This window comes from Rhizopus delemar, genomic scaffold, assembly GCF_000149305.1.
Source record: "Rhizopus delemar RA 99-880 supercont3.11 genomic scaffold, whole genome shotgun sequence".
Taxonomy (NCBI): domain Eukaryota; kingdom Fungi; phylum Mucoromycota; class Mucoromycetes; order Mucorales; family Rhizopodaceae; genus Rhizopus; species Rhizopus delemar.
Window position 1 is genome coordinate 279581 of NW_027137837.1, and position 21624 is coordinate 301204.

Consider the following 21624-nt stretch of genomic DNA (forward strand, 5'->3'; position numbering starts at 1 on the left):
ACAAACAAATGTAAGTGATCATGAATTTTTGAATGACCGATATTTTTACACATTTTTCACACATATTAAAAGACGATTATAAAAAGATGAATTTGACTGTGCCTGAAGCAGCAGCAACACCAGACACAATACAGTTTAAACTTGTCTATACAAATAATGAAGTAAAGAAACAATAGAAAATAATAGCTATTATTGAAAAAGCAGAAATATAGGAAGAGGCGATTGTATTTCGTACCTTTCCACAGATCAGTTGGATCCACAACAGGCTAACGAAAGCATTCCCGACCATTGTCCTCCCGCCTTTACCTGGAAAACCATTGACGTCTCAAATTGACGACCAAGATTATGTAGAACGGAAGAGATTACAAGTCGAAAGATTCTTTAAAAAGCTCACTGCTCGAACAGAGATTGTGAATCAAGAGGATTTTGAGCACTTTTTGTCGAGTGACATGGTACAATAATTATTTAAACATACTCAAAGTTTTGATAATAATTCTTTACGTAAAAAGACACCTACTGAAATTGGACCGTTGGATACAGGCGTTTTATCATTTTTGAGGTTTAATAGAAGACCAAATACAGAAAGAGGTTTCAAATCCTATAAAGCTTCAGAGCTGATTAAAGAGGTAACCAATTTTGTGAATCAGACTGCTATAACTCATTGCATTACAGGAAGAACAAGATACTTTTCATAAACATCAAATATACATCTTACTACAAGAAGCTTACTTTGGATCAATAGCAGAATATTTAAATCAATTAATCCAAACAAGAGAAAACTTGGGTGATACATTGATTCATATGGGCGACGTGATTATTGAAACAACACAAAGCAAATACAGATTAGGACCAGGTTTGAAGCCAGAAGCGAGAGATTTACAAAGAAATCTGGATAAAAGAATGCAAATATTCGGTTTATTGATGGATGAATTGGGTTTTGTGTTTACAAGGCAAGGAAAAGAAGAGAATATGAAATTTGGAGATGTTATGATTGAATATAAAAACTCTTTTGATCCTTTAAAAGTAAACACAGATTCTTTTTTATATAATCAAATGTTAATGCATAATAATTAGGTGGTGTTTAATACAAGAATTGTAAAGCTAATGGAATACGCTGAACAATTAAAAATTAGAAATAAGAAAAGAGATAAAGCAGGCAAGCTAGAATCAAAGCTAGCATCAGATCATCCAGAATTAAGACAAGCAATGATTGAAGAAGATGAGGTATATGGTGCATTTCTAAACGTTATTTTGTTTGTTAACCATTAGAAAAAGGCTGTACAATGTTTAGAGCAAATTAAAAAAGAATTTGACTCTACTCAAGAAAAAGTTAAGCAAGAAATAAAACTATTTGAGCGACAAAAGATTAGGGACTTGAAAAAATGTATTAATGATTACGCCAATTTAAGTATACGATATGAAAAGACACAACTGCAAAATCTAGAAAAGACTTTGAATGATATGCAGCAACCTAATATTAAACCAGCTAGACAATTCATGTATCAGCAACAAGAGACACCAAAAGAAGAATCTGTATCTCGCTCTTCTTCTATTGCTTCATCGTCCAAACAAAAAAAAAGAAGACAACAGAAACAGCATTTACATCAAAATTACAGTGAATTACAAAAGCCTTTGCAGTCATCTGCTTCTTTACCCACTAGAAATAAGAATGAAATTACAGATAATGTTTCTGATTGTTCTGATCACAGTAGTAATCACAGTCATAAAAAGGCTGTTCAAGTGCCAATAGCAAAAGATACTGAATCTATCAGTAAGACTTCACTCTCTGCGTCTTATGATGATAGACTATCCAAATACCCATTTCACTTCTGATGCCCCTCCTCTTTATTATTAAAAATTATCAAAATTTCCAAATGTTGTTTTTGTTATCTTCTGTTTCTTTTGTAGCTCTTCGCCTTCATTGCTGATTTCACTGTTGTCGCGCTTGGTTGATTGCAAGTATTTACCAACGCCTCCTCCTCCACTTGTTTGAATTTTAGGTACACTAGGGCCAAACCAGCCCATCTTTTCTTCTTTTTCACGTCTCTTTCGCATTTCTTCATTTTCTCTTTCTGCATTGGCTTCATGAGTCAACTTATTCTTCAATCTTCTTTGATATTCTTCAAAAGGATCCACAAACATTTGAATTTGCTTTATTTTTATTTCTCTTTCAGGCCTGTCCTTTTCATCCACAGGTATTGATTCCAATTTACTCAGTACATCCAATCCTCCAACTACTTTTCCAAATACTGTATGTAAACCATCCAGATGTGGTGCCGCTGCATAAGTGATAAAGCTAAGTAAAAGAGAAAAAAATATTTAGTAAATTAAGATTTATGTTTCATACTAACACTTACAATTGCGACCCATTTGTATCTTTGCCTCTATTTGCCATACTCAAGACACCACGAGCATCATGTTTTAAAGTAGTCTTAATTTCATCAGGAAAGTATCTCTTCCAAATACTTTCACCTCCTTTACCAGTACCAGTAGGGTCACCTCCTTGAATCTAGGTTTTTAAATTTATTATTCTTTTTCTTTTTTGCTTGTGCTAGTTCTTGTACTGCTTACCATGAACTTCTTTATATTTCTGTGAAAAATTACATCATTATAATATCCTGTTTTCGCAAGCTCAATGAAATTGTGACATGTTCGCTGTACCTAATTATTTTTAAAGTTGGTTTATACTTGGGTTTTTTGGCTTTTTTTCTTAACTCACTTTATCACTAAATAATTCCACATTGATATTACCATAATTTGTAATTATACGTGCGTATGACTTCTTTTTAATTTTTTTATACATAAACTCATCTTCGTCTATAAGCGCTCTTGTACTTGCAGTATAGGCATTCACAACCGTAGAAGTAAATGATTCTGCAGCTTCTCCCGTTGTATAGTGAGCAGCATTATATGGCAATGTTTCTCTCTTTTTGTGGAATGAAGTGGGTATTTCCTCCTTCTTTTCTATCGCTTTATTATCGTCTTCATTGCTGTTCTTTTTCTGTAATTCATCAAATACTTTTTTTGTATTTCCCATGCCAGCAACATTGATGTTGTTGATTGGTTTTCTCTTTTCCAATTCTTCAGCTTTTTTTTTTTTACACACGAGTGTTAGTTACTGCACGAATAAAAATAGAGATCCAAATTTGAATATTTACCTGCATTCACCACACGTTTATTGTTCTTCAAGTAATCAAATTTTGACATGTCTTTCTTTTCCAAGTTATGTGGATCCTATTATATACATATCAGTAAGAGATCAACATTGTTTATTTCTGTTCCAATTTACTTGAAGCATGATGATGTCCTTTCTTGTAAATGGTTCATCAGTCAACAAATCCTTCCAATGCTTTGCCTTAATATTTAACTTTTCAAGTGTATCATAAGCAAATACATTGCCTGTTGTCTTGATGGCTGCGATCGTTGTATGATCCGAAAACACTTTGTAGGTGACTGGACAAAAATACTCATCTTTATCATTCTTGTGAAAGTGAAGCTTGATTAAGTTTTTCGTCTCTAATTTTTCCCCCGTAACTGGGTTTGTGCCGTACTTTTTTATGTAGGGAATGATATTCATGAGGTCGAAAATAATACCATCAGGTGTACAAACAGGATGTTCAAAAGGTTGTAACGAAAGAGAACAGCAGTAAAAGGGTAATCGCTTGAATCCCCCACTCGAATTACGGCCGGTGATACCTGAGGAAGCTGAATGCTGACCCACTTCACCGCTCCATTCAGAATGTGTAATGTATAACTTGTCGGTCCATTTACCCATTTTATTTTATTTTGAAAAAAATATAAAAAGGTTTTGGACTGACGCAAAACTAAAAGAGAACAATCGGGGATTCAAAGACAGACGAAATTGTATAAAGGCATTCTGCTGTTTATTATTTTCTCTTGAATAGGCCAAGTAAGTGGGAGCCAGATTCTAAAATCAGAAGCTTGGATGATCGTATATTTTATATAAAGTAGAGAAAAATTATTCGTTCTTTTGGTTTTGTAGAGACGACATCAGAGAATAGGAGTAGCACAAAGATTTGATTAGACTTATAAGCATCTGTAAAGATACCTTGGCTGCCAGAAGCCGAAAGTCTTTGATAGGTAAATATGTAGTAATCAAAACTAGAGTGATGTCTAAGTGCTTACTTTTATTCTTTTATTAAAATAAGTTTTAGAATATAGGCTTTTATATTACGTTTTATCTCTTTATTGAAATAGTGTCTATGTTACGTTAGAATTGTATTCCTATGCAATTGCAAAATACCTTGGCCAAATTATACATTTGTTTAGCGCGTTTGACAAGCTAAAGCAAATCGTAGTTGACAACTAAGTGGCCTGTGTTGAGGAAGAATAGGTAAAAAAAGAAAGAGAGAAAATTAATGGCTCTCTCGACAATCAATTGCTTGAACGAGTTGTCAACATAAAGAAGCCCAAGAGCTTACCTGCCTTTTTGATATTTAAAAACTAAGTATGTGAAAGAAATATTTTGATTGATTATTGTCTAATTAGCTTTAATTGTCATTGTCAATTATGCTTTTATTTTTATTATTCTTCTCCTCTGGATTTCACATAAACATGTCCATAGTCATTTTTGAGAAAATTCCTTTATTTGGAAAACACTCAAGCATACATATTGTGACTGTAATCGCTATCACTGTCTATTCCCTTTTTCTCTTTAACCAGAATGTTAAATGACATACGTTCTTACTTTATTAATAACAATGCAGAAGAAGTAACTCGTGTTGATAAAGCATCAGCGAATAGCTTACCTATAAATGACGATTCAGAATATTACATGAAGGACACAACAGAATATAACCAGCATAACAAACATGCTTTTAGAGAGTTCCTTAATCAACATGAAATTACCTTAAGAAGCAAAACTATTTTCAAAAAATGGAAAAAAGAAAAAAGCATGCGCGTTATGCAGACAACGATTGGTGATTATTACCAAAACAAGTTGAAAGAAGAATTAGAATACCAAAGGAAAACAGGAGGTAATCGCTCGTTGTCAACAGAAAAGAAAGAATCATGTCATTACCATAATTCACAATTACCATCGCCATCAAAAAAGAAAAGACGTGTGCGTTTCGCTAAGGGTACCAGAGCTGAGAAGAAAACGTTCCGCAAAAGGCTTCGATCACCGCCAAGGAACCTGACATTACAGCGCCAATCACGTCAAAAATGTCAACTGCCGCAACTCGCAAGCCTTAAAATGACTAATGCCATTAGCTCTGGCAAAAAATTAAACGATGAAATAATGACTGATGAACAATTGATTCGTGAAAAAGAGAGGTAAAGATGAATAGAAACAATACAATGATGAATGATATATATATATATGATGGTTTAGGATGTATTATTTGGCGTTACAAATAGCATTGACGCAGTCATCACAAGCGGACGCAAAAGAAAATGACAAGGAGCCTCAGACAAATGAAATACAAGATATATACTATGATGAAACTCAAGCAGGAGTAAGTGATCATAAATTGACTAAGGAAGAAAAAAGGGCCTGCAACGATATAATGAAAATGGAAGAAACATTAATTAATCTCGACAAAGATATCGTGAGCGTCGAAAAAGCATTATGTCAAAGTCAACAATCGTATGTGCTTATTAGTGCACAATTGAATGATTTGCGTTTGAATGTACATGAGTTTGAATCATCAACACCCTAAAAAAAACAACGACAGCATATTAACTTCTGCTTCTCTTTTTATTGTTGCCATGAAATTATAAACTTCTTTTATGATCCAAACAGCTAGTATGATGCCTTAAGTAGTAGTAAATTATCCTTATGTTAAGCTATTAATTTTTAATTATACCTATTTATACTTTGAATATAAGTTCCAAAAAGCAAATATTAAAAAAATGGCAGAGCACTTAAAAAAGAGAAGAAGAAAAAATAGCTAGTCATTAGCTTTAAGCTAAAGCACCAAATTAGACGGATTTATATTCTATTGAAGTCTCTGGACAGAAGAAGAAAACATTCCCATGAATTTACATGTTAATACACTTGATGTATTATTCTTAAAGTTCTGTCTGGGTATCGCAACATGGCCAATGTGCTATCAGCCAAGCTAAAATATATTGTCTTTCTTACAAAAATAATATTTAACATGTCTCTGTACTTTATTTGATTTTATTAAATATGTGAATGAACGAGCAAGCTTCTATCTAACGGCAGACCAAGACATTCCTTTTATCACTTCTAAAATAATAACCAAGAATATCATTTGTATACAAAGTATAAGAATCTCTTTCAATGAGTAGTTAACTTGAAACTTAAATAGAAATTAGAATTTCTTTAATTTGATTGATACTAAATATAGCATTAGGCTTATTTAAATGACAAAGACTCTATAGTAAACGTCTTATGCCCGGACACATGCGTAAAATTATACAACCAAAAGCATTCCACCTGCTTTGATTCAGTTGAAGATGAATTTATTTTATTTTTTTGTTCCGAGCAAATTTACTTTTTTTTTTTTTTTTTTTTTTTTTTGCTGAGCCATTAAAGCTTCATTGGAAACAGATAAACATACGGCTCAACCAAACAATTATTCGATTACTCTCAAGGATAAATCATATTTTTTCTCCATAATTTTATGGCGAGTAACTTGTATGATACTGCATACATCGATAATGTTGAGCTTAAAATGTCATGAACCAAACCAAATGCAGCACCCCCTTCACTAAAGTCAAATTCATACAAGACAGAAAACCTTAATACCCTTACTGAACATTTAGCTTTCTGCTTTATTCCTTGAGTTCTAATATACCCCAGAACTAATCATTTCGCTCTCTTGGCTTCCTTTACAAAGCTTTTCTTGGTCCAAATTAATTAAGCCGAACTTGGCTGACTTGGTGTAACTCAATTTCTGAGCCATTTTACAGATTTTGACGTGACGATATCCAAATTAAGGGAAAGTAATTCCAAAAAAGCTTCTCTTCTTTTCTTTTCTTTTTTTTTTTTCTTTTTTCCTTTTCGACACTCTTCAAAAAATGTTGGAACCTGACGCACCACTTCAAAGAAGCGCTTCACCCATTCGACGTAATCCTCGTCGAATAAATTTAATTCCTGACCTTGACGTACCACCCTTAATACCTCGCTGGTAAATAAAAAAAAGACGGAAAAAAATACATGAAAAAAAAGGGACTCATGTTCAATTGTAGGTTTCATGCAATTAATAACCCAGTTATTGACCCAGTCTCTCTTAGAAAAGCAAAGAGTTCTTCTACAATCAATAAAACACCTATACCCAAAAGCCCTTCAATACCTAAAGTTTCTACAAAATGGATGCCATTCTCACAACGCGATTCTGCAGCTCTTGAGAAAGCATATCAGGTATTGACAATGATAGGAGGGAAAATAAGGAGTACAACTAAAACAGTTTGTGTTGTATAATAGAACAATGATGTTCGAGCAAAAGTGCCTGTCAATGAAGATCACTTGTTTGAAGTAGATGTCTCACAGCGTATCATCAGTCCTGTCTACTGGGAAGGACCGACATATGAAGTGAGAAGAGCAACATGGTTTATGCAATCAGACGGTTGGACGCCGTGTGAAGAAAATTTAGCAGAACAAATAGAGCTTGGTTATTAGTAAAGAAAGAAACAAAGGAAGAAAGACATGTGTTCTAAACATGAGCTGTTTATAGTAAACATAAACCATACAATACCAAACCTATTTCAGGGACAGAAGATGAAACAGCAGAAGAAAAGAAGTTGGAGGAGATTGTGGACAAGAGATGGAATTTGTTAGGGCCCTATCTTGGCCAGCATATTGTCTATACAGGAAAAAGTCAGGCTTGGTTATTCTCGTAAGTCACTTGTCAAAAATCAATGGTTTCGGTTCAGCTTCTTAAATTCCAATAGCAATAGCACAAGCAGTAAATTTGCCAAAAGCATCATCACCCGATTGACCAACAAACAGAATTTGGGAGGTACGCGTTTGATTCGTGGATATCCAGAAGTAGAAGAGATGACCAAGAAGTCAAAGAACACAGCCAAGCAGGCTACTGGAGACAAAGAATCCGATAATGAGGAAGAGCAGCAAGAGATACAGGAAGCGGAGGAGTATTTGAATGATGATAGTGAAGAAGAGGTCCGAAAGATAGACCACTTGATGTTTGTTATTCATGGTGTTGGACAAAAAATGTCGGAAAGGACAGGTCACTCATTCGTGCAAGACGTGAGCATGATGAGAAAGACACTGAAGCTAGCCTATCCTGCAGTGATGTCTACCACAAGCACACCTCAGCGGCCGAACGGTATTCAAGTACTGCCAGTCATGTGGAGACAAGATGTTAAGTTTGGTATGGCTGTGGATGACGAGGAAGGGTATGAGGCTGATTTGGGGACGCTGGGAGTGGAAGATGGTTGTCCTACTTTGGATGAATTGACATTAGAAGGCGTTCCCAACATAAGAACGGTTGTATCGGATGTCTTGTTGGACGTGCCACTGTATATGACTCCGAGATACAGAGAACAAATGACACAGATTATAGCGAGAGAGATCAATAGAGTTTACCGTTTATTTATACAACGCAATCCAGACTTTATAGAAAAAGGAAAGATTTCGATCTTTGGACATTCCCTAGGCGTAAGTATTTATGGATGAAAGGAAATGTGTTTACTAAGATGCTTTATATACCAGTCTTTATTAGCATTTGATATGCTAGCCTTGCAGCCACCCACGATACCAACAGATAGCTTAGAAGAGATTCGACCCAACATGAATGAAAAAAGCAAGCTACCCCCTTTATTGTTTCCAGTAGAAAATTTCTTTGCTGCCGGATCCCCTCTGGGTGTCATCCTGCTCTTAAGAGGGTTCAAAATTGCTTCTAGAAAATCATTAGACCCAGCATATATAAATCAAGCATTATCCGATATGAAGTCGCCTTCATCCACTTCCATCAATTTTTGTTATCCTGCAGTGGATAACTTGTATAATATTTTTCATAAGGTGGGTACGACTTGGGGATACTCCTACTGATGCTAACATTCTTTTGTCTGCAGTCAGATCCAGTAGCCTATCGACTAGAGCCACTCATTGCTCGTCACTATACAGCTAAATTAAAACCCGAACCTATTCCATACATGAAAGGTGGGCTAAAAAGCGTGATTGAAGCAAGTTTCAACGTAGGATCTGGAATAGCCAATCGTGCGGGCGCCATGTATGAATCCATTAAGATGGGCCTGACTACAAATTTGTTTATGCGAGGTCTTGGTTTAACCAAACAGCAGATATATGAAGACACCCATCCTAAACCAGATGACGCGCTAGACAAACAAGATGAAGATCATCAAAAATTTCCAATCAGCAGGACAAGGTCTAACAGTGATCCAGCTCACGCCTTTAGACATTCATCATCCAACAACAGTGACTTTCAAAAGCCGAGCGATATGAAAGCAGGCATACGTAAATCACCACCTGTTCCTTTACCGACAGCAAATTACGCTGGGGGTGCAAAGAAATTGAAAATGTTAAATGTGACAGGACGAGTTGATTATTGTATACAAGAAGGTTTATTGGAGAATCCGTATTTAAGTGCATTTAGCGCACACATGCAATATTGGCAAGATTTAGATGTGGCAGCTTTCCTTCTAAAGCAAATTTACAAATAAAAGATTTCTTTTTTTTTTTAAAAAAAAAAAAAAAAAAAAGATCAAGCAAAATAATTAGTTTTGTCTATATCTGCTGGTGTACTGAGTGCATCATAAAAGGTATCTTCTTCATAAGTAATAGGTTCTGGTGATAAGGAAGGTGTTGATGGTTGCTCTATGGTTTTTACTTTGTTGGTAGTAATGATGGTATCTGGATCAATAAGGGTAATAGCTGTGGTTGTTTGACCGTTTTGTGTGATAGCCTTGGCTGCTTCTTCCATATGCTCAGGTTGGTCCTTTTCAAATAGGACATCAGGAGGAGTACAGGTACCTAAGGCGCGTCTCATCTGCTTTGTTAACATGCTTAAACCGATTTGATATGAAGCATTCATCCAACCAAACCCTTCTCGTGGTACATATTTAAAGTCAACGCCTACATTGCCATATTCCACTTGAACTTTATGAGTCAAACTGACCACATCATATTTTTCAGGAACGACACCGTTGAAATCAACAAATGATTTTGTGATGCTTTTGGCCAAAGAAGGGGGGTTATTTCTCTTTTTGATCAACAGACAATACACACTTACATATATAACCAGCGATAAGCCAAACGAAGGGCAGTGGACTGCATACCGTAGTTTTCAAAAGCTGCCCAAGCAAGGATTTGATGAGGAGCCCAACCAAAAGGAAAATCCCACTGTCGATTCGGTCTATCCAAACTGATTTTACCTCTTGATTCTGCTGTGCCTGACACAAGACCACCAGTGACCTCAAACTTGGGCAACGCCACACGGACCATTCTTTCTGCCTGCTCTTGACTAGCACACTTGGCCCACATGGCCCACAGAGTGGTCACACTCTCATAATCACTCTGTTTTTCAGTGACGGTGTCATAGTCAAAATACATGCCTGCTTCTTCATTCCACAGATACCTGTCGATCCTCTTCTTTCTTTCCTCGGCTCGTTTTCGCCACATGTCAGCCTGTTGAAGTACTCCTTGATAGTTGCACAAATCACCATCAAGATCTTGCTCAATCATGTCTGCAATATCCGTTTCGTACTTGTACAGCAGTGTATTTAAATCGATCGTGGCCAGATTACCACATCTTCCTTCATAACGGTAGGTTGTGTCATGTCCACTTTCACGCACGGCACGGTCATGCAAAAAGTATTCGTCTAGCTCGGGTTCTTTCAGAGTGCCACTGTTGTACTGTTTCATGTATTCGGGGATGCTCAGGCCAAGACGCTGGGCATAAGGCAAGATGACATGATCAAAGTGAGAGGCCTCTGTTTCGGGGGGAATGCCCTTACCGGCAGGTCTGAAACGAGAGAGTTGAGTCTTGGGGTCCAAACGTGGCTCGGCCATCCAGACAGTATCGTATTCTTTAATGGCTGCCTGAAGGACCCCACGTAACCACTGCTTGTTTTCTTCAGTCTTGGGTAACTTGACAAAGACCTGTTTGGCCATGTCTGTCAAAAAGGGTGGTTGAGAACGAGAGAGATAATAAGAACGATTGGCATTCAAGATCTTTCCATAATGTTTGATTTCGTACGTGAAATGATCCACCATGCCCTGTGCTAGATCAATACGTTCATCGATCAAGAGACCAAGGGCTTCAAAATATGAATCCCAACCATACATCTCATTGAACCGACCACCGGGAACAACAAAGGGGACACCTCGAAAGACAGTCTTTCCGTCTGCGTCTACTGACTTTTTGAGCGCTAATGCAAGAATACCAGGTCGATCATTAATGCTTTGCACAAACTCGGGTGTGATGTCCTTTGGTAACCTTTCGACCTCAAGACCCAGATGAGGTCTCGTTTGAGCCACATGCTGATAATAATCAAATACATCATCTTCTGTGTAAGGAATATAGATACGAGGGCTATGATTAGCGGACCGGTTCTTTGGATCCATACAGATCTTCTCAAGTCCTTCAGCATCCATATGACGAGTCAGACCGTCCCAAAAGTTGTAACGAATCATACGTGATAAACGATCCACTGGATTTTCACTCAATCTGGCCTCATCCAACACAATATATCTGCGACCACAATCCTCTGCCAAAGCTAATTCTTGCAACAGATTGGATAACATGTATGTGCCTCTGATTTCAATTTTACGATATCCGCCCGAATCAGCACTGCCTACAGCAAATGACTTTGGACCTAAATCATTCACAGTGATTTGAAAATCGCCATCGGTATCCTCTTGTTCAACTAATATACGTTGTGTTTCTTTCACATCCAATAGAAATTTACGTGCTTTGTTTTTAGCATCTATTTTTCTTCATTAGCATAAACTGACAACCTTTTTTTTTCGGCTTGTTACCGTGAGAAGCTCTTCTTGTTCTTTGTGTACCGGTTTCACTCAATTTTGACACTGATTGATGTGCCTTTTTTTTTTTGGGGGAAAATGTATGTGTTACTATCTGCTTTTATAAGAATAAATGAAATGTTTACCGAGAAAGTACGAATTCTGTTGATAGCATTTCCAGCATTGTTTCCTGTTGTATAATAGGTTTTTGCTGGTGCATGCACATCCACTAAGTTCAAATTTACACTGTCTATTTGCATATATATTTTTATAATAAAAAAAAAAGGAAAAAAGAATATAGTCAAAAAGAGAAAGAGAGGACTTACTTTTTATAACATTTTTATTTAATGTGTAACCTTTTAATTGATTGGTTCTTCAAAATGCTAATTGTCCAAATAAAGAACAATAGAAAGAGGGTTGCTTAAGGAGATTTTTGAAAACATTTTGTTTCTATTTATTGAATACAGTTTTACTACTCTTTTTTTAAATAAAAACAAGGAGATGAGTTTAGGAGAAAGCTTATTTTTTTCAGGAAATAAAATGAACAAGAAAAGGAAATACTTTTATGGTTAACCGAGTATTGATAAGTGAGATCAAACGACTCTGGATAAAAGATTCATCTGTCACATAAACATTTCAATTTCTCACTTTAATAATTTCTTTCTACAATAAACAATAGGTTACAATAAACTTTTTTTTTTTTTTTTTTTTTTTTTTTTTTGATAAACTGTTAACTGCAGAGGAATAAGTACGAGTTGCATCCATTTATTAAATTGTAACACAAAAGATTACTTCAATCTCCTTATTTTACATCTTTTGAATACAATTCTGATATGCTTGTCATAAAAGATTATAAATAAATAACAATCATGTAACTATTCTCACCAGGCATTTAAAAATGAATAAACATAACAGTAGCTAATGAAACATACACATGCTTATAATTTAAGATAGGTAAATGTCTATAATTGGCTTAGTCCTTTTTATAATGTATGCATTTTCATAACACGCGAAAAATTATTAATATCCGAGGAAAGAAAGCCCAAAGAAAAAGTCGTCCCATTTCCTCGGTTATAATCTTGAAATAATGACCAAAAAAAAATTGTTTGAAATTATTTTCCTTTTTACACCATCTGAAGAGAAGTCTTTCGATTTCATTGGCTTTTTACCAAAACCATCACTAATTTTACTCCGACATCGGGTTTGATTATCGCTTCCGAGACACGCTTTTTTCTTTTTTGTGGGATGGATTTCAAGAGTTTAGGTAATCATCACATTCTTATGATATTTTATAGTCATCCTATCAAGAAAAGATGGGATAAGTACGAGTGTTTAAGCCGACAAAGTATACATTCTATACAAATGATATGAGCAACAACCTTCTTCAACAACACGGCTCTAAAAGTCCCTGTTCTTGTGTACTTTGTATGCAACACAAGAATAAGTCTAGAAAAATGGCTTGTTTTGCAATTTACAGAAAGTTTAAATTTAACCATCAACACTAGCGCAGAAATGAAGAAGTGCATGTGGATAGAAAAGAACGAATGGTTATTTTGTACATGTATTATTTTAATGGTTCATTAAGGAAAAGTTTATTTTGATAGACATGGCTTCCTTTTAAAGAAGTTCTGTCATCAAGTCTATAAATTATCTTTGTCAGGGAGAATATGTTTAAAAAAAGGGGGGAATAAAGTTATTTTGATCATTTAAATTAAATCCAATGGTACATGATAGCTAACAGTTGCAGCCATTTGAAAGATTAATTCTACTTGTTAAAGTACTATGATATGTAAGTCAGGTTGATATCAATATGTATTTGATTAGGTAACAAAAAAAGAAAAGAATAAGGAAATTGAGTGAACCAGTCTGCTATTCTGGACACATGATTGTATAGCATTCTTTGACTTGTTTGCAACATTTTCTTTGTCACCTACCACATTTCGCATCTTTGATTCCAACCCAGTCATTGCTCTAAACCAGTATCAAGCCCCCCCCCTCTATTGCTGTCAAGAGCAAATCTTGAATTCTGTCTAATCTCATGGATAGCACTACTCTCTTGCATTTCCTGTCTTTGCTCTGGTCAACAAGATTATATCCCTATCACAATCCAAAATTGCTGCAGACAAAGAACAAAACTACCCAACATTCGGTATAAAACTGCCTCTTTAAAATCAGCTTTTCATCTTCTTCAAAGACTTTTGGATTCAAACAAGAACATATTCTTTAGTCGTATTCTTTTTCATATTGATCCTTTGGTCATTTCCTTGACATTTTTGCGATTATTTACCTCAGGGATGAAACACTCAGCAAGCTTGAGGATTACATCTATTCTCCTTATATTTCGATATCGTCTTATTTTCTTGTTCAACCCAGTCTTTGGATCTTTTTTTTTTGACAGCCAAAGGATTAGAGTTATATAATATGTTATCAACTTGGTATAGTAAAAGATGATATATATTTCAGATAAAGTATACTGTATATTTACTATACATCATCGCTTCTTATATCATGTACTTTAAAATAATCTTCGGCTTTGAATTCTATCTATCTACCATGCTTTTGATAGATCAGGCTAGGCAATAGGTTGATTTACCTATTTAAACAGCTGTTGTCTTTTTTTTCCATATGTTTGCCTCCTGTAAAGTGACGTGATACAGAATTAGAGCAGCACTAATAATAGTAAAAGAAATCAATCACCTTATATTCCAAAAGTTCTAAGATGATTACTTTTGATTTTTTTTAAGGTACAGCGTAATCTTTTTTTAAAGTAATTGTCAATATTTTCATCTATTCATATAGTAGGAATATTTGTCTATCAATTAATTATTCACAGATGGATACTTTCACTGGCAACAATATTTAAAATGTCGTCAGCTTCATCTATCAACATTTTTCACTGCCTTTTTGTTTGTAGAAGCGCTCCTGAATATGCTAATGAGCCTTTAGCTAATATCCAGATTGCAGACAAAATGGAATTTGTCGCTTGATATTCCAAGGTTGCTATCTATCATGCCAATTGGATTCAACGTCAGACGTATGTTAACAAGAGGCATGCCACTGCTGTTTCCCATACATCCAAAAAGGCATTGAAAGTTTGTTTGTTGCTAAAGGAGACACGATAGTTCATATCTGAGCACAGTAAAACAAAAACGGTAAAGAAAAAAAAAGCAACATGTCAGTAGCAGAAGGCTTACCTTTTGGTGAAGCATCTGAATCAAATGAAGCAACTACTAAAAAAAAAAAAAAAAAAAAAAAAAAAAAAAAAAAAAAAAAGGAAGAGTAACAAAAAAGGCTTCTATCAAGTCTTTTTTTAAGTTGTTAAAAAATCGTAACAAAGCAATGTATGATTGTTTAAAGGGATTCGTTATTGATAGAGACTGGGTTCCAACGTATAATCTGTTTTGTTTTGGTTGATTCAGCCAGATAGTTAATATAAAGCACAGTAGAGACTCAACATACCTATAAAATTGCTTAAATGATGATTGTTATGAAGATGGCTCAAGCTGTTGTTTTGACACTACTATCTTAATAGTAGGATTTGTTAATTTCAAGCAAGCCTGTTAATGTTAAAAAGGAATTCGTTTAAGGACACTGAGGCAAGATTCAACAAGTTTGAGTGTCATGAAACTTGAATGTGTAATGTTACTTGCCTGCTTCTGATATAGCTAAATTTAAGTAATCTTTAAACAGGAAATGAATTTATCTTGTATGTACTAAAGATACAAATCGGTTGATATTTATTCAAGACAACCTCATCCTATATTCTCATACGCTATTTTTTATAATCAAAAGCGGCCTTATGGAAAGCTCCGACGAGATGCTGCTTTCATTTTACTGCATTAATAAATGATTTTCGTGCCCCTTTTTCTTTTTTTCTTTTTTTTTTTATCAATTTCAAAATATGGAAAATTCAATACCAAAAAAAGAAAAGAAAAAATCGAATCAAAAGAAGAGCAGTAAAAAGCCAACTAAACCACTCGATCCACAACAGCAAATGGCCAAAAAGCAAGCAGAAACTCTAAAACAAAATTCTGCAAAACTCAATTCATCATCCGGAGAGAGTAGTCAAAGCGGCAGTAGAGCCCTCAGATTACGGCTTGATCTTAACTTGGATGCAGATATCAAGATTAAAGCTAGAATCAACGGTTCTATAAAGTTGACCTTGTTGTAAAAATGGTTTATAAACATGAAACTAGGACAATGATATCATTGTGTTTCTGTGAAACGTAAAAAGCTCAGACTAGTTGGATAATAAAAAAAGAATAGAATTGATGATATATTACACATAAAAGATGAAAAAGATATGTACAGTATTAAATGCTATTTATGTTTGACCACTGGTTGCCTTTCTTGCCATCTTTCTTTGTTCTAATTTCGCCAGCTTTTTCTCTTGACGTTTACTCAACAAGCTAGAGTCGACATTAGCACGTGCTGTATACATCTTTTGCTTTTCAAAGAAAGCATCCAGGGACTCTGGACTGACATCATCCAGTGTGAACTGACCTAGTTTTCCGGTTCTGTATTGCTTGAGAAAGAATTTGGCGGCCATTGTCAGATCCAACTGTCCACCTTTGACAACCGCACCCACACGACGAGCGACACCTTCCAGGAGCTCATTCACATCATTCGTAGGCTGTCCGAGTCTGAACCAGTCGACATAACCGTGAGACCCAAACTGATTGAGTCGATAGAGCAAGTAATCTGCCATGACTTGCTCATCCGACAAGTGATCACGGATACCTCCTGTCAGTGCGACCTTTAAGCTTCTTACGGGATCATCAATATGAGGTACCATCACACCGGGTGTATCAATCAAGTACACCGTCGGATCCTCCAACACCTTGACTGTTCCAATCACCGTACGTGTCACACCAGGTTGTGCCCCTGTGATGGCCGCCTTGCCCTTCCCGACACCGACTCTTCTTAGTGCGTTGATAAGCGACGATTTGCCTACGTTTGGCATACCGACTACCATCAGAGTGACTTGAGGTATAGGCTGAGCAAGTTCTTCGGCGTATTTCAAGATGCTCTTGACATTGTTATCTGTCAAACAACTGGTGAATGAAACAGGTGTAGAGGGTGCATGACGTGCAAATGCCTTGCGTACTGGATTCAGTGAACGTGGATCGGCTAGATCTGACTTGTTGTAAACAATCATTCTTTGTCTCTTGCCTACCACTTTTTCAAAATTGGGATTGACTGACGACAGGGGAATACGAGCATCTCGAACTTCAACTACTAAATCAACAGAATTCAATCTTTCAGATATCAGTCTTAAGCCTTTTGCCATATGGCCTGGGAACCAGTTGATGACACGATCATAAGGAAAGCTTGTTCTCGGTATAAAGCTCATGTCAATTGTTTAAAGAAGAACAAAAAAAAAAAAAAAAAAAAAAAAAAAGAGAGAGGCCAAACATGAAATACAAAAATTTCATTGGTGAATGACTTTTTTTTTTTCCTCAATTTGAAAATGCCGTCTATTTTCATTTATTTATTTATTTTTTTTTCCTCGTTTTTCTATTATATTCCCCATCACGATGCCAGCTGATAGAAAGGGTAAAGACCAAAGTAATTCCGCTTATTCTAGTGCAGGCGGTTATCAAGGTTCTGAGTATGATTATAGTAATTATTATGGTTATGGTTACGATTATTCAGCTGGAACCTATACAGATCCTAATGCATCAACAGCTGATTACAGTCAATACTATTCTCAATACTATGACCCACAAGCTTATTATGATGCAGCTGCAACCACAACAGCTAAACCGATGAGTGCGGCTGCAGCCAGTACTTCGACAGCCAGCAGCTACAAACCTTCATCCACCGTTGCCGCTGCAGGACCTTCAGCTTATACTCCTGTTTCATCGGGAACAACAACGACGAGTGCCAGTGGAGTAAAGACATACTACCCGAATCAATCCAATCCAAACAATCCAGTGGGACCTGTGATTATCACCAAGTCAGGTTATTCAGGACCTTCGGGTACAACAGGCAGCAGCAGTAGTAGTAGCTATAATGATAAGAAGAAGAAGAAGAAGAATTATGTTAGAGTGGCAGGAGGTGAAGTGTGGGAAGATCCTACACTGGCAGATTGGGATGATCAAGATTACCGATTATTTGCTGGTGATTTGGGTAATGAGGTAACAGAAGAATTATTGTTTAAGACCTTTTCAAAGTATCCTAGTCTTACAAGAACTCGTGTGGTTCGAGATTCGCGTACGATGAAATCAAAAGGGTTTGGATTTATCAGCTTTAAAGATCCTGATGATTTTGTGAGAGCTTGGAGAGAAATGAATGGTAAAAAAAAAAAAAAAAAAAATGCCATTTACTGACATACTGGCACATAGGTAAATATGTAGGAAACCGACCTATTAAATTACGTAAAAGCACATGGAAAGAGCGCAATATAGAAGTGAAGGCAAAGAAAGAAAAAGAGCGTATGGGTCCTTATAGTAAACTTCGTTGATATTTATAAATAAAAAGAAGAGGATATTTTATTTGTTAATATTAATACATTTTATATATGATTCTGTTTTTCTTTTGGTATAATTATTAATGAAGGTGGCAACCATCAGGATGATCAGTAACCACATTTAAGGCGATAAGGATGATATCAACCGTCCACCAGATACCGCCAAGACCGGCAGTGACGAGCTTGAGGATGCCAAGGAAGATATAACCCAAATAGAAACGATCGATACCTAAGAAAATGTGAGGGTGATGTCAGTGAAAGAAATCATGATACTTACCAAAAGGTCCCAGGAAGATGGAAAGCATAAGAGCAACAAACCAACTACGGTCAGAGACACACATGTCTTCTAATAAAGGCTTTTGCTCATCACCAGCAGTATCGTGCTTTCCTTTGAGAGAGAAATGGAAAGAAAGAGTCAAAACGGCAGTGATGGCAATGATGACGATCCAAGAAATAAGCACGCGATGTCCGTGAAGATGAAGCACACGTTTCACCTTTTGAAGAAAGGTTTCATTTCCAGGCACTTGGTTTCCAACCAAAGGAGTTTCTTCATCACGAGTATGAACAGTACCGTATTCAGCAGACATTTCTTTTGTTTTATTAGTAATAAAGTAAAAGAGAGAAAAAAAAAAGTTTTTTTTTTTCAAAAGAATGGCAGGGCTTATATTGTATCATAGATCCCATGTATCACATTGCACAAAAAGGACTGTATAACACGGCTGTTTGTTTAAAAATGTACTTTTCAGAGTCATTCGGTCCTTCTTTAAAAAATCTCCTGATTGGTTAAAAAACGCGGCAATGTAACAATGTTACCATAATGTAATAAGCATTTGTTGGCTCTCTCTCTCTTTCTCTCTTTCTCTTTTTCATGTTATATATGATAAATAAGCTCAATAGTTTAGTGTTGAATATATCTATTTCTTTGATTTTACATTATTGTCTAATTTTGGTTAAAAGGAGTTTTATAAAATGTTCTCTTTTCCCTCTCTCAAATTTCCTAATTTATCAGATGCGGGATATATTGATATTTGTGGCGTGTACTCAGGAACATAAATGATGTAGTGCTCATCTTATGCTTTCATCATAATAGCTTGAGTTGACAAATAGCAAAAAATTGCGGAATTAACAGCAATAAAAAATACCAGTTTAACCATTTCTTCATACCAAACTTGATAGAATGGATCACAGTGACACCCTTTTCCTGAAATGGGTGGGGGTTTTTTTTTCCTTGTATAAAGATTTTATTCTATTGCCGCCTCCAGACGAGCACCGTTACAACATAGTGAAAATTACTGCAATAAAATAATTATTACGATATTGAATTGTAATATTTCTGCATTTCTTGACAACATAAATTTTTCATTGTAGATTTGTCCAAGTAACACTGGGGCTCTTGTTGTTGCTTCACTTGGCCAGAAAGACATGTCTTCAAAAGTATTTTTCCAATTTAATCTTCATAAACTCAAAACACCACAAGCAATGACATGAAAGAGGTTAAGGGTATAATGCCATAATGTTTTGACTGTTGTTTAAAGTGGTCGATATATTTGATCAAAAGATAATAGTAAAGATTGAACAAGGAATTGTTGCGGCAATGTATCCCATATAGGTCATTTAGCTGGGCAGGGCCATAAAAAGTATTCATCTGTTTCAATCGCACCACTCATCATGTATCCTTCATCTGTGATATAGCTGGGCATGATTTTATGCAGGCGAGAGTGCGTAGGAAGCTTTGAACAACAAAGCCTTCATAAAATGGTTTGTGCTGGATGAGGAATTGAGACATGCCATAACTTATTCCAGAAGGGTTTTCTAGCTCTAGAGTACGTGGACGGAAGGCTGTCTAAAGGAAGTATGTCGAGATTATGGAATCATTTGGTGGACGACTTTTGAATTGGTGTGCCATCTGGTAAAGACGAGCTGAATAGAGAAGCAAAGTGAGGCACAGGACGTTGAAAACCAAAAGAGGATACAAACCCTCCAAGAGCACAGTTGAGTGAGCTTTTAAAGACGACAAAAAAAAATTTCTTTGGCTACTTGGTCTGTACGCAAGAGAGCAAGATATGCTTCAGCCCTGTTCCTTTGCTGGCTAGATAGGAAGAACCCTTTGGGGGTAAGCTTACCATCGATGACATTGAATTCATATACATCTTTTACCAAAAGCGACTTTCAATATGTGTTATTATAAGAGTGTTTATTTGTGAACAAGATTGGACATATTCTACATAGATATTTTCTCTGCTGTACTAGTATTCAGGTTAGTCCAGTTGATTTCATAGGCTATATGATCTAGAGTACGAAACATGGACTGGAAGCAACCAATTTTTTAAGGTCAGTGCTACGCTTTTCTGAATCCCTTTAAACAACCATACATTGCAGCAGTTACGATCTTTTAACAACTTAAAAAAGACTTGATGGAAGCCTTTTTTGTTGCTCTTCCTTTTTTTTTTTTTTTTTTTTTTTTTTTTTTTTTTTTTTTAGTAGTTGCTTCATTTGATTCAGATGCTTCACCAAAAGGTAAGCCTTCTGCTACTGACATGTTGCTTTTTTTTTACCGTTTTTGTTTTACTGTGCTCAGATATGAACTATCGTGTCTCCTTTAGCAGCAAACAAACTTTCAATGCCTTTTTGGACATATGGGAAACAGCAGTGGCATGCCTCTTGTTAACATACGTCTGACGTTGAATCCAATTGGCATGATAGATAGCAACCTTGGAATATCAAGCGACAAATTCCATTTTGTCTGCAATCTGGATATTAGCTAAAGGCTCATTAGCATATTCAGGAGTGCTTCTACAAACAAAAAGGCAGTGAAAAATGTTGATAGATGAAGCTGACGACATTTTATATATTGTGTCCTGCTATACCATGTTGCAAAAAGAAGGGCGCAATAGATAGACAAAGAAGATATACATCAGGATCAGACTATAGCTTGAAGCATAGGGCAATAAAGTGAAAAAAAATATCGTCAATGCCCTTCTAGTTACAGAGAAAAGCCTCTCATCGGATCATGTTTGTTAGTGTGTGACACATATATTCATGGACTGTCCTTTTTATTCAATTTTATGTTGCTGAAGATAGGGAAGATTGAGTTGTTCAAAAAGGGCGAGTTTTATTAATATAACTGTATGCTGGTATATAGGATTAAGATAGGCAGATGACATTACTTTACAGTAACCATAGTTGCAAGTCGATTGTTTGCAAGAATTAAATAAAA

At 35.8% G+C, this 21624-nt stretch overlaps 9 protein-coding genes across 9 annotated transcripts; 4 read left to right on the top strand and 5 right to left on the bottom strand.

The window, feature by feature from the left end:
• Positions 1–86: 86 nt before the first annotated feature.
• RO3G_12772 (uncharacterized protein) lies at positions 87–1269 on the top strand (the record flags this gene model as incomplete). Its single annotated transcript, XM_067667356.1, has 5 exons — positions 87–161; positions 246–452; positions 510–626; positions 673–1023; positions 1075–1269. 5 exons carry the CDS (start codon positions 87–89, stop codon positions 1267–1269), a joined length of 945 nt encoding a protein of 314 aa, XP_067523457.1.
• Positions 1270–1851: 582 nt separating this feature from the next.
• Positions 1852–2574, bottom strand: RO3G_12773 (uncharacterized protein; the record flags this gene model as incomplete). The annotated part of the gene is made up of 3 exons (XM_067667357.1): positions 1852–2296; positions 2358–2509; positions 2572–2574. 3 exons carry the CDS (start codon positions 2572–2574, stop codon positions 1852–1854), a joined length of 600 nt encoding a protein of 199 aa, XP_067523458.1.
• A 524-nt stretch (positions 2575–3098) lies between these two features.
• Positions 3099–3775, bottom strand: RO3G_12774 (uncharacterized protein; the record flags this gene model as incomplete). The annotated part of the gene is made up of 3 exons (XM_067667358.1): positions 3099–3118; positions 3159–3234; positions 3290–3775. The coding sequence occupies 3 exons, from the start codon at positions 3773–3775 to the stop codon at positions 3099–3101; spliced, it is 582 nt and encodes a 193-aa protein (XP_067523459.1).
• A 1140-nt stretch (positions 3776–4915) lies between these two features.
• RO3G_12775 (uncharacterized protein) lies at positions 4916–5681 on the top strand (the record flags this gene model as incomplete). Its single annotated transcript, XM_067667359.1, has 2 exons — positions 4916–5295; positions 5354–5681. 2 exons carry the CDS (start codon positions 4916–4918, stop codon positions 5679–5681), a joined length of 708 nt encoding a protein of 235 aa, XP_067523460.1.
• A 1788-nt stretch (positions 5682–7469) lies between these two features.
• On the top strand, positions 7470–8687 carry RO3G_12776 (uncharacterized protein; the record flags this gene model as incomplete). The annotated part of the gene is made up of 4 exons (XM_067667360.1): positions 7470–7522; positions 7665–7826; positions 7882–8608; positions 8673–8687. The coding sequence occupies 4 exons, from the start codon at positions 7470–7472 to the stop codon at positions 8685–8687; spliced, it is 957 nt and encodes a 318-aa protein (XP_067523461.1).
• A 987-nt stretch (positions 8688–9674) lies between these two features.
• On the bottom strand, positions 9675–11716 carry RO3G_12777 (trehalase; the record flags this gene model as incomplete). Its single annotated transcript, XM_067667361.1, has 2 exons — positions 9675–10083; positions 10203–11716. 2 exons carry the CDS (start codon positions 11714–11716, stop codon positions 9675–9677), a joined length of 1923 nt encoding a protein of 640 aa, XP_067523462.1.
• A 4543-nt stretch (positions 11717–16259) lies between these two features.
• On the bottom strand, positions 16260–17093 carry RO3G_12778 (uncharacterized protein; the record flags this gene model as incomplete). Its single annotated transcript, XM_067667362.1, has 1 exon — positions 16260–17093. One exon carries the CDS (start codon positions 17091–17093, stop codon positions 16260–16262), a length of 834 nt encoding a protein of 277 aa, XP_067523463.1.
• Positions 17094–17472: 379 nt separating this feature from the next.
• Positions 17473–18401, top strand: RO3G_12779 (uncharacterized protein; the record flags this gene model as incomplete). Its single annotated transcript, XM_067667363.1, has 2 exons — positions 17473–18232; positions 18283–18401. 2 exons carry the CDS (start codon positions 17473–17475, stop codon positions 18399–18401), a joined length of 879 nt encoding a protein of 292 aa, XP_067523464.1.
• An 86-nt stretch (positions 18402–18487) lies between these two features.
• RO3G_12780 (uncharacterized protein) lies at positions 18488–18994 on the bottom strand (the record flags this gene model as incomplete). The annotated part of the gene is made up of 2 exons (XM_067667364.1): positions 18488–18636; positions 18685–18994. The coding sequence occupies 2 exons, from the start codon at positions 18992–18994 to the stop codon at positions 18488–18490; spliced, it is 459 nt and encodes a 152-aa protein (XP_067523465.1).
• Between the last annotated feature and the right edge of the window lie 2630 nt (positions 18995–21624).